We start from the raw sequence: 13,254 nt of genomic DNA on the forward strand, positions 1-13,254 counted from the left end.
AGTCATAATCAAAACCATTAACAATACTATCATTGTTAATAGTCTGATTGGAAGAGAAAACATCATTTAAATACTCAGGATCAAGATTATTACAATGTTCATCACCATCTACGACACCATTTCTCTTTAGAATAGACCAAATCCCCCTACTGTCCTTATCCTCAAAAAGTGAACCATGTGCCTTTCTCTTAATTTTTCTCATAAGAGACTTCACACGATTTCTACATCGACAAAACACTCTCCAATTGCCATCACTTCTATCACGTAGATATTCACCATATGCTATATCCCTAATAGAAACATGGTACTGAATTCTAGGATCACTGACCCAAGATTCACTATTATTACCAAAAAAACGCTTTCTCAATGGAACAAAAGAATGAAAATACTCGAAACTACCATTCAAGATCTGCAATTGTTTATCAACATTATAAGTCAAAAACATGTCATCAAGATTCCTTTCAAGTACAGCAGACTGCAACAACCCAATATCAACCGCATTGTAGTCATAATATTCATAAAATCGTTTAACCAATGGTCGAAAAATCTCAATGGACATATAAATAAAAGAGTTTCGAGTTATAGCAGGACACTGAAACTGACCGGACAACTTAACAAATTCGGAGGAAGATACCAAAAAATAGTCCAGCAATGTCGTGGAATCACGAACAATGTGCGTAGGCATTGAATTATGAAGTAGAGAAAGATTCAACCTACCACAAATGTCTCTCACTCTAACACTCGTGTCAAGTTCAAAGAGATTGTTGTTGAAGTCACCCATAATCACAATATTCGAATATCGAACAAGTAAAACATAATAAGAAAAATCACCATGCGGAAGATATACAACTTCCACTAAAATTCTAACATCCCTGAAAACAAGCTCAACAAACAAGCATTCTGCAACCCCGTAACCATCACCAATAAATGCAACTTTATGTTCAATAGTCTTGGAAACATAAATAACCACACCATCACCTCTTCCATTTTGTCTATCATTCCTGTGACATACATATCCAGAAATATCTATAACATTGGTAGATATTTCCTTCTTCAACCATATTTCAGTGAAACCAACTACATTTAATAATTCACCTTCCAAAATTCTCTTAATTTCACTAAATTTAGAAGAATTTGGCCTCAAATTGAAGCTTGTACAATTTAAATGTCCAAAGTTCAGATTATGTCTAAATTGATTCAAATGGGATTGGAGAAAACTATTATCACTTACAACGTTCCCTAAATTTTGCCTAATATCCATTACAATTAACGTAAAAATTAAAAAATAGTTAATAATTTTAAGAAAAATAATTAAAAATGATATATATAAAAAAACAAAAATAAAACAAAACATAAATTGAAAAGTCATAATTCACTAATAGTTATACATAAAAAACCAATATCCACTAAAACTTGTACATCACATCATAATATTAAACCGAAGTTGAATAAACAAAGCAAAACATAATAATAATACAGTCACACAGAGTAATATGAGTAAAAAATAATCATTAAATTAATTATAAATATAGAAAATACATTTATTAGAAAAGACAAGACACTTTTCTTTTATAAAAAATATCGTTCTTTTCATATACAAATATATTTTCTCAAATAACCGATATACTCAAAAACAAATTTTTATAAAATAAAAACTGGTATTGCCATCGGTTCTTAACACAAGGTTTACACGTGATAAAATTAAATTCAAAAACATTCAAGAATAAAGGTAAAAACAACTAAAACTTACAGTTATATAGATTTTTGTCACGTATAGACACTGAGAAATACTACACGATCGCATAAAACAAAAATGCAAGCATGCGAAAGAATGAAAGTTCAGATAATTCAAACTGCAAACAATTGTTTTTGAAAGCAAAACATCAACTATAATTACATTTAACAGATTATACATAAAACGTTTTAACATATACAATAAAGACCTGCACAAGCTGCATTGTTTAACATGAAGATAATTGCCACATGATGCTTTTGTCATGCCATGTTATGTTCTTTTACCTACTTAACAGCAACACGCAAAGGCAATGTATATCAAAACAAATTCAGCATAATTTTAACAACATTATAACACACACAACATTAAAAAAATTAACAGATGCATGGATGACATGGAAAATAATTTCAAGTCATTTAAATCATGTATGAGATGATTTCAATTCATTTGTAGTATTTATTGTGTACAATAAGATAAAATTTACTATAAAAATACAACTGGAATTTATATTTATATTATATAGTAGGTCAAAATAAAAATACGAAATTACACCAATAGGTTTTTCAATGTTGTTTTGGAAAATTTTACAATATTTAGTAATATTACCTGTTATATTATTACTTAAAAAGGAATACATTGAATATAAGCCATAAAATGCCAATAATTTTCATGGAATTAAAAATGTAATGTTTTTCACTTACATATTTTAAATACTACCTATCTTAGGTACAACCGCTCGAATATCATTGCTAAATAAAATAAAACTCCATGAACAAAGCCAATTGGCCTATTAGACGGTGTTTAATTAAAGAAAATTAAATTAATGTATAAATCCTTAACGGTGAAGTTTATAATATATTTAATGATATTAAAGACAAACGTGTTTATTATACTCGTTGTAAAAACGTGTTTAAATTTAATGAAGTGTCTCTGAATCATTCGCGGCATAATTGCTACAAAAATATAAATCTACGAAAATGTTCCAATGGAACAAATGCAACTGCCCAACGATTTGAAGAAAAAGTGTAGGGCATTTATTGCGTAACTTCACAGAAATTTTTTTCCTATATACGACAAACCCCACCACTCCTGTTATCCATCCCTGGATACAGGATGGGAGGGAAAAATAAGCGCCCTGATTTTCTGTACTACCCTAATGTTACGAAATTTTATGAGATTTTGGGTATTTAATTCATTCCTACAAAAATTATGCCCTGGTAACCCTTATTTTATATTCACCACACTTAAAAAATACAACTCTGTACCTTCGTTACATTTTCTCATATGGCAGCCTTGATTGAACATACTGCATATGATTTAACGAAAAGAGGAGGTAGCAAATAACAAAAAACTACGCGTGGGGTAAGAAGAAGCACCCAAACAAAAAATTTTATGAATGAAAATAAGGGTAAGTATTTTTTTTTGTGTAAATAAACAATAAATTAAATAGAATAATAATTTAGATGGTTTGTAATAATATAATAATTATTTCTTTTATTTCCTTTCAGGTTCTGGTGGAGATTTATGGGCATCCAAGTGGCTTTTAAAGAAGGTAAGTACCAAAAAGTTTCATAAAAAAATCATTAGTGGTGTTACTACTAACACAATTACATTTTTTTCTTTTCATAGGGATCATGTTGGCGGCCCTGGGCCTATAAAAATTACTTGATGGCCGATTCTGAAAGATGGCGGATCGAAGCAGAATGAAATGGTAAGTAAAAAAAAATGTGGAAATTGTTTTAATTTTAAATAAATTTTCTAATAATTAATTTCTAAATTTCAGAAACTATGTATATCAAATTGAAGATCGTATTAGGGTGGTTCCGGATTTTAAGGTAAGTGAATTGAATATTTAGCTTTAAGTGAAATTACGATTTTTTTTTTTTTTTTTTTAAATAAAAATGTGATAAAAAAATTGGTTTTGGTTACAGTGAGTGTAAAAAGTGAGTGTTCAAAAAAAAAATTTTAATTTAAAATGTGAACATTTTTAATAGAAGTATCTATAGTTTCGCGATATATTTTAGAAATAATAACGCGGATTTAAAATTCTTATTGGAATTTACAGTGTGTGTGAAAAGTGAACAAAAATATAAAAAAAATTAACGAATGGTTTAGAAAAAAGTGATTATGAAATTTAACAATGCTAATTAAGTTAAATTAAACAAGTAAGAGTGCTATATTCGGCTATGCCGAATCTTATATACCCTTCACCTTTGTTGTGGATGCATTATTATTTTTTATAATTAGTATATAGGTATGTATGTACATTGCCAACTTTCAGCGTACAGCATCCTAAATTTATCAAGAACACAAAAAACAACAACAACGCCAAACGAAACAGAACACCAAATGAAAAAAACAAAAACAAAATACGCAAGGCAATGAAACCAACACACATCCAACCATACGTTTTGTTGTTTTTTGGTCAAAGCATGCAATACATTGTGTTTTTTGATGAAATTTTCAGAGGTTGTCTCGGATTTTTGCTCATATCTCCGTTATTTATGGACGGATTTTGCTGATTTTAAATAGCAAAATTCTCGAAAGTATGTCTGACAGAATTGTTGAAGATTTGGATCCCGGAGATATCTGGGGCCTTCAGAAAATTGATTTCAACAGACAGACAGACGGACGGACAGACAGACAGACAGACAGCCAGACAGACAGACAGACAGACAGACAGACAGACAGACAGACAGACAGACAGACAGACAGACAGACAGACAGACAGACAGACAGACAGACAGACAGACAGACAGACAGACAGACAGACAGACAGACAGACAGACAGACAGACAGACAGACATACAGACAGACAGACAGACAGACAGACGGACAGGGTCGGAAATGAAAAATGTAGAAATTACAAACGGAATGACAAACTTATATATACCCTTCTCACGAAGCTGAAGGGTATAAAAAAAACTGTGTACAGTGAAAAGCAAAAGTGAAGTGACAAAAATTTTAATTTTTAGAATAAATTGCATGAATTAAATTAAAAAGTGATTTAGTGAAAATTAGATTGAAAAACAAAACTAAAAATTTATTTTGAACAATACAGTGAGTGATAAAAGTTTTGTGTAAAAAAAAAAAAATAAAATGTGATAAAAAAATTTTAATGAATAGTGAAATAGATTTCTTAAGGATAAAACTAAAAATTATTTTCCAGAAATTACAGTGTGGTACAAAAGTGATGTGTACAAAAAAAATTATAAATAAAAGAAGACTGGGTATAACGGATTTATGTTGGTATAAAGAAAAATCGAAAATGGAAATTACAGTGTGTGACAAAAGTGTCAAAAAAAAATAAAAAAATTTTAAATTGAAAATTTAGTGATAATATGTTTACTGTGCAAAACCAAAAATAATAGAAATTTTACAGCGATCTTAAAAAGTGTGCGACCACCAAAAAAAATTTTAATATCAAAAATAATTCGAAATTAAATGAGTTTACAGTGGATAATAAAAGTGTTAAATACAAAAAAATTAAAGTACAGTGAAAATCAAAAGTAATAAGAATTAATAATATTTTAAAGTAAAGTGTACATTGAAATTTAAAGTGACCATGAAAAATAAGCAAGAGAATAAAAAAAATTATATACAGTGAGAAATAAAAGTGGTGTGACAAAAAAATAAATTTTTATAAATAAATTTAAAAAAAAATATTTGGTGAGTGATGTTATGGAATTGGTGTGATAAAAACTATTTTTGGAAAATACTGTGGCGGATAAAATTTGTGAAACGGATTAAAAAAAAAATACTGAATGAAATTTAAAAATTAAATAAGTGAACTTTGTGATCGAAAATAATGGGAAAACAAAAAAAATTAATACAGTGTGTGGCAAAGGTAATTGTTCGAATATTTTAATTGTTCATATATAAAAATTATTGAAATGGTGAAAGTGATGGTAAATTCTATAAAAATTTAATTCATATATGAAAATTAATGTGAACTGTGACCAGAACCATTCAGTAATCAAAACTAAAGAAAAATTATTAAAAAAAACTTAAAATTAATGAAAAATAAAAAAATTAAATTGAATTTGAAATATAAACCAAATCAGTAAATGGAGATAATAAAAGAAAAGTTAAAGAAAAATAATTGTTCTTTTAATAATTTTGTTTGTTATCCAATTCAATATGTGAACTTTACTAATTCTTCGATAATTTTCCTTTTATTTTCAGATTTTTAAAATTCAAGCTGACCTGGGACAAGTCCTTGGAAAATCGATTCCATTTAAGTAAGTATAAAGAAAATTCTTATATCTTACTAGAAATTATTATATATTTTGTTTTTCACGATTTAATCGTGGGAAATTAGGTAGAAATGCAAGGACTAAATTCACCAAAGCTCTAAGGATAATGCCTAGAGTCTTTGGCGAGAAGTACCCCTTGCAAGTTCTCCTTTAAAATAATATAGTAATTATAAAAAAAATTAAATGATAAATATCAAAAAAAATTGAAAATTTAGTTTACTAAAAGAATTATCAAAATTCAATTTTGTTTTCTTTTTGGTAAATTTCAGGATATCCTTTTAGCTCGCTAGATTTTAAATATTAAACTTAATTTACCAAATTTACTAATGAAAATTTTCTCCACAGGTTAGAAATTCATTTGGTACCCGGGTCGAAAGTTGAAAAATGTAATCTTCAAGAAAAGTAAAGTTATCTATATCAATTGATTAGACATATGAAATAAAAAAAAGTTTCATAAAATTTATATATTTGACACAATACTAATTGTTTTGTTTTTATTTATACAGGTTGTATATTAATCCATCATTCCTGCATAACAACAAGCAATGAGCCGAGATGGAGAATGTTCCAGTCGACAAAAAAAATTGGTGAGTTTGAAAATTTCTTTCAAATTTCTATTATTAACATCTAATTTTAAGTTATTCTGTTTAGTCTAACAATAGATTTAGTATTTAAATTAGATTTAAAAACAAATTAGATATATTGCCTTATTTCGTGATCGTTATGATCATAATGTTTTCCATTAGAAACTAAACTATTTTGCCAGGAATAGTTCGTGTTGTGAGAACAAAACACAGTAGTGTTAGATTTATCCAATAACAAGTAAGCCACGTATTTCTTCAAGAGATGCTTGTTGGGTAAACGTTCCAAATTACTCCCGTTCCTTTAATATTATCAAAATCAGATCAACATACTAGATGTCTAACGATTCCCAGCTCTTATTGGCATAGTTCCCCAGAGTGTTAACGGAATTGCATCAATAGTGTGTTGACAGTCACAATCGTGATAAAAGATTTAATTGGTTTCGGTGAGCATGGTGACGTACTACTTGTTACTGAGTAAATCCAATGCAACTGGTAATTGTTCCACAACACAAATGAACATCTCTGGTCGCATTTTTCTAGATAAAAAAACAAAATATTAATTAAAATAAAAATCAAATGGCAAAATAAAAAAAAAATATATAGTCATTTAACTATAGTTTCATGTAGAAAGTATTTACTAACCACTCATAAATAAAATTTTGACAATACGTTTTAGTATTTAACAGAGTTAGGTATTCGGACTGAAATATTGGGACTAAAACCACCAAAGAATTTGAAACTATTGTTTCAAATCTTTGGCGTGAAATACCCCCAACGATTTTCCTTGAAGGTCTTCAACCTCGTATAGACTATTACCTACAGGTCGTACAACTCTACATTTTAAAAATTTCTTCGCTAGCTTAGCATTGAAATTGGTCTTAAAGTCGCTCTGCTGGAAATTGCGACGATAAACCTCCTGACCAGGTACAAACTTGACTTGACGGCAGCGTGTATTATAGGTTTTCTCATTCCTTAAGTAGGCTCTATGCAGATTGTCACGAATTTTCTGCCTGATCAAATCCATTTTCACGGATTTCGGTATTATGTTGAATTCAGGATCGCTTAGACTTTGTAATTTCTTAGCCAGTTTATAGATACTCCCATGAGAAACCATATTCATGCCAAAAAGCGCAAAATAAGGCGTAACACCAATGGACGTTTGAACAGACGATCTTAGCGAGAATTCAATTTCTGATAAGTACTTATCCCATTCCGTGTGATCATGTTGAAGATAAGATCTGATTGCAGACAGAATGGACTGGTTCACCCGCTCCGATGCGTTGGCTTGTGGCGAGTGGGTGGCCGTCCGCACATGTTTCACGCCAAAATTGTTTACCATATCGATGAATTCTTTGCTGACGAACTGCTTACCATTATCGGACAGAATTATCTCCGGTGTTCCAAATTTATGAAAAACCTCTGAAATCAGGAATTTTATAACGTTCTTCGTGTTAGCTTTAGACATCGCTTTAAGCAGGACAAATTTTGTAAGATGGTCTAGGACTATAAATATGAATGAATTCCCGTTCTTAGAGCGCGGATACGGACCCAAAAAATCTATAAAAATCTTTTGGAACGGACGTTCCGTTTGCGTTTCAGCTCCCATCGGTGGTCTTAAAATTGCATTAGCTGGTTTTGTTTCTCGGCAAATTTGGCAATTTGCTACGAAGGAACGAACCTGTACGTTCTGGTTTGGCCAATAGAAGTATTCTTTTACCCTCCGAAGCGTTTTGCCGAATCCTCCGTGCGAAGCTTGAGGTGGGTTGTGACACTTCTCAATAATCTCGTGTGTCAATTCAAGTGGTACCCAGAGCTTCCATGCGAAATCTTCGTTCAGTGGGACTCCATCATAAGGCAAGACTCTTTTATAGACCAGGTCATCCACTACCTTTAGATCTGGTAGGCTTTCTGCGTTTTCGGTCACTTTGGCGATTAAATCCAGGTAATGTTGTTCTTTAAAATATTCGGAATCAAAATTAATAATGTTGTTTACCTCCGCAGAAAGCTCCTCCATGTCATACCTCGACAAGGTGTCGGGTACTATATTTTTAGAACCTGGCCTGTGTTCGACGGTGAAGGCAAATGCTTGAAGATGCAAGCTCCATCTGGCAAGTCGACCGCTCAAGTCTTTGTGGGACATCAACCATTTAAGGCTGCTGTGGTCAGTGATGACTGTAAAGGGCATCAACTCGAGCTACGGGCATCAACGAAGGCCTAAATTTTTTAATGGCCATTACCACAGCCAAACACTCTCTCTCAGTGACCGAATAGTTTTTCTGGGCGCTGGTCAACTTATGAGAGAAGAAAGCTATGGGATGCTCTCCGTTGTCTTCGTCCTTCTGAAATAAGACAGCTCCTAATCCAATATCTGAGGCATCACACTGCACATAAATGTGCTTGTTAAAATTGGGATGAGTGAGCACTGGTGCTGTTGTAAGGGCTGTTTTCAGTCTATCGAAAGCTTCTCTGGCCTCATCGGGAAAATTTAAAGTTTTTCCTTTCTTAAGGGTGTTGAAGATAGGAGTAGAAATCGTCGCGTAGTCTGGGATGAAGCGCCTGTACCAGCCAGTAGCTCCCATGAAACTCCTGACCTGCCTAGCGGTTTTCGGGTAAGTAAATTTTAAAATCGTTTCTACCTTCTCTGGGTCTGGTTTTAATTTACCCCCTCCCACTATATAACCTAGGTATCGCAACTCTTTGAAGCAGAACTTCGATTTCCCTACATTTATGGTCAGACCTGCCGAATCCAAACAATGCGCCACTCGATCCAGCAATTCCAGGTGGGTTTTAAAGTCTGGAGATACGATCAAAAGATCGTCTAGATAGACAAAGACTCTATCACGAAGTGCTGAGGGGATCACTTTATCCATCAGACGGCATAACCTTTGAGCTGCATTACACAACCCAAAAGGCATTAGCGTAAAATGGTAAAGTGGTCGTCCTGGCACCGTAAATGCAGTCTTTTCTCTACTAGATGCATCTAGTGGTATCTGCCAGAAAGCGTCTTTAAGATCTACGCTTGATATAAAATATGTGTCCCCTAACCGGCTGAGAAGACCTTCGATGTGCGGCAGAGGATAAGCGTCCTTAATCGTGAGGACATTCAGCTTACGAGCGTCCAAGCACAAACGGTTCTTCTCGCCCCTACGGACGAGAGTAACCGGATGGCTCCAAGGACTCTCGCTCTGCTCAATGACCCCAAGATTAAGCATCCTATCAAGCTCTGCGTACATCAACTTCTGCACAGCTGGTGAGACCGGATAATGCTTGTCCTTAACCGGAATCGCATCGCGAGTGTCGATTGTATGGGATTCGAGGGAAGTCTGACCAAGTCCCTTCTTTGTAAAACATGGAAATTTTGTTACTATAATATCTAATGACGCCTTCTGACTCGGAGTGAGTACATGTGTCTTAACATTATCATTCATTTCTTCGGACTCCGGACAGAGACCGACATCATTAGTAGTTAGGCTACACAAATTGGGAAATAAACCGAAACTTCTCATGAAATCTACCCCTAAAAATAGTGGTCTATTTAGAGATGGCACCAAATAAAAGGTGATCTCTTGTGACCTATTGTTGAAATTTATCTTGACCTTTACACGACCTACTATCTTGTGAGGACTACCATCAGCTGTCTTAATGTGTGAAGAAAAGTTCAGAATTTGTAAACCTGTGTTCTCAAGGAACTCCAGGCACCCTTTACCTAAACATGAGACGGTGGCTCCACTGTCTAAAAGACCTTCTATGGGCACGCCATTAATAGGTACCTTTAAATAAAAACGGGCGTCTTCACCCTCATATAAACAAGCTGACATAATTTCATTCCTAACTCTCTTTCTCATTTTATACCTAATCCTAGCCTTTTTTACCTTATCAGAGACCTGCCCAAAAATTCTAACCCTGGCCTCATTATACTCCTTCACTCTTTGATGGAGTGGCTTAATTTCACGAATTTTAGTTTTTTCTACAATCGGAATCTGTTTATTAGGGTTAGTTAAAATTTGGGTGGGCCTACACACTATGTCTGACTGGTTAACCGGGATTACGTCTGGGTCGAACGAGTCTCCCCCGTCAGGGACTCGCTCACCACCTGGTTTCCCTGACATTTTGGGCACTTTGGGGTGACTACGTTGTCTCGGCCACATCGAAAGCAAAATATACGCCTATTTGGCGACGGACAGTTCATAAAGCTATGGCCTGACTGTTTGCAGTTCCAGCAAATATACCGGCTGTTAGTGGCTAAGGCGTCGATTTCGAGGATTGATACAGGCACTTCATCTCCCAATTGAAGTTCATGGACTCGAGCCGGAACGGGTTGTCTAGACTGGAAAGTCTGTCTCTGACTGTTGATTAAATTTTCGGCTCTTTTCGCCTGTTGACAGAACTCATTGAGACTGGAAGTGGTCACTGAAAATAGTAAATGTGACAATGATGGCTTTAGATTACTTTTCATAATCTCCACTAGGTCTCGCTCAGTATAGGGGGTTCGCTGCTGATTTCTTAGCTTCATTACTCCATTATAAAAACTCTCAAAACTCTCCTGAGGCAACTGGCGTCTGTCCATAATTTGCTTCTGCAGCTGGAATTCGCTTTCATAACGCTTAAACTGGGTCAGAAAAGCTCTACCCAAATCTTCCCAGGACTGTATTGCTGTGAGCTTACGCAAGTTCCAGTACCAGTCCAGTGCTGGTCCTTCCAGCAATACATGAAAGCTTCGTAAAAGCTCATTGAAGGGACAGCTGTAATCTTGCCTCAAGACATCCACTCGGAAAATGAAATCCTCCGCACTCATGGACTTCGTCGACCCATCAAATTTTATGCCCCATTTGGACAAATCTACCTTTCGTTGGGTGGAAAATGGGTGCTCGTTTGGCAAACTAGGAGCTTGTGAAGACTGGGTTGGTGGAAAGACTGGATTATAGTTTAGGTTTGGAGGTGGATACTGCGGCAACTGGTTAGCTGCTTGACCTGGTACCGGCTGAGAGGCATATGGAAACTGGTTAATATTAACAGGTATGTTCATCTGAGATTGTGGTTGTATATTATGTAATACATTATTATGTTGTCCGACAGGTGTTTGTGGTGCCGCTGGCTGTGGAGGTGATGCTTGCGAAACAGCACGTGATATGGCTTGAGAAAGCTCCTGCCGTATAGCTTGAATTTGTCTCTGCATCTCCTCCCGTATAAAATTACACATGTCAGGTGTAGTTGCAACATTATTAGCGGGCTGAGGAGCTGTAGGAGGCACACTAGCACGAAATACTTGCTGCACATTTCTGGCGGTGATACTGCTGTATTCAGGAGAGGTTATGGTGCTGTTTGAGATGACCGATTCATTATGGAAACCAGAACGCTCATGGGCCATTGACATAAATTGTTGGACTGTTGGCGTAACGGACGACTTAGTAATGGTTGTTGTAGCACTGGTACTGGCGATTGTATACATCGGGTGCGAAGTGGAAACTACAGTTAATACCTCCATATTCGGAATGATTCTATTGTCAGTTTGGGAACGATTTCTAGATGAGCGAGTTAATACCATTCCTAATAGATATAAAACTAGTACGAGTAATGACCAACTAATCCGCACTCAACCAAACTTACGAAATATCCAATTGGTTATTTGTAATATAGACCGCTAGTAAAAAAAATAAATATTTATCTCTATGATAAATATTGGGCAAAATTTTTAAAAGAACGGAGGAATTTCTTTCCAAAGGAAAACTAAAAAAATCAATTCTAAAGAAAGGACGTAAAAACTCAAAAACTAAATTCAAAACGTTCGTAAAGATAAAGCTGAAACGTTCAACAAAGAAACTTAAAATTTCAATCCAAAAGAACCAAAGATAAATCTAGAAATCTCTCCAAAAACAAATTAAACCAAAATCTTAACATCGGCGGTGTATTTCAGGAAAGTAAAGTTTGCAGGTAATGTAAAAAATGTATTATTGTTCGTAGGTATGTTTCTAACTTTTTCTTTTCTATTCTGGTTTCAGGAGTTGCAGACATCTAATGAAAATAAAATGTATAACAAGTTTAGTAGGTGTTTTCCCACAGCACAACTTTCAAGGTGCAACTAAAAGGTTGGTTTGATAACCTAAAACTTCTAGGACTACCGTAGACATCCTACTGTGGACAAAACGAAAGTTTTCAAAACAAATATTATATGGACTATTGTTAAAAAGGGGGCTGGCCTTAGCTATTCTTTCTTCACAACTTGAGCATTCTCAGATTTGCTATGGAAAGCTATTCTGAGAGCCTCAAATTGTTTGGAAAGGATAGGCTGAAGAATCTATACTTCTGCATGACCATATTGTTCACACCACACGTCGCAACGCGAACTAGACTAAGATTGTCCTGTTGTCCGGGACTTACGTTAGTGTGTACAATATTGACCATGCGCAATTATAGATTCCCATCTATTGAAATGGAGAAAAGTAAAAACTAAATTTACTATTTCGTCCGACAACGTCGCAACAATTAGGGACTCTAGTTATGACCTAACCGGACTTACGTAGTCATGACTAAATAGGATTAGAAAGCTAACAAAAGATCAGGCTATGGACCTACTCGGGCCCCACGTTGGGCGCCATTTATGTAGTGTAGTGGTTGTGTACGTTTGGTATGGTACAACCATACAAAACATACGAAACTGGTGTTGCCAGAGTGGTAGCGG

At 34.5% G+C, this 13,254-nt stretch overlaps 2 protein-coding genes across 2 annotated transcripts; both read right to left on the minus strand.

The window, feature by feature from the left end:
• Window positions 1-7,314: 7,314 nt before the first annotated feature.
• LOC135950709 (uncharacterized) lies at window positions 7,315-7,689 on the minus strand. Its single transcript, XM_065500240.1, has one exon. The coding sequence runs from the start codon at window positions 7,687-7,689 to the stop codon at window positions 7,315-7,317; it is 375 nt and encodes a 124-aa protein (XP_065356312.1).
• Window positions 7,690-10,620: 2,931 nt separating this feature from the next.
• LOC135950718 (uncharacterized) lies at window positions 10,621-12,120 on the minus strand. Its single transcript, XM_065500255.1, has one exon. The coding sequence runs from the start codon at window positions 12,118-12,120 to the stop codon at window positions 10,621-10,623; it is 1,500 nt and encodes a 499-aa protein (XP_065356327.1).
• Window positions 12,121-13,254: the final 1,134 nt, after the last annotated feature.

Source organism: Calliphora vicina, chromosome 1, assembly GCF_958450345.1.
Source record: "Calliphora vicina chromosome 1, idCalVici1.1, whole genome shotgun sequence".
NCBI lineage: Eukaryota > Metazoa > Arthropoda > Insecta > Diptera > Calliphoridae > Calliphora > Calliphora vicina.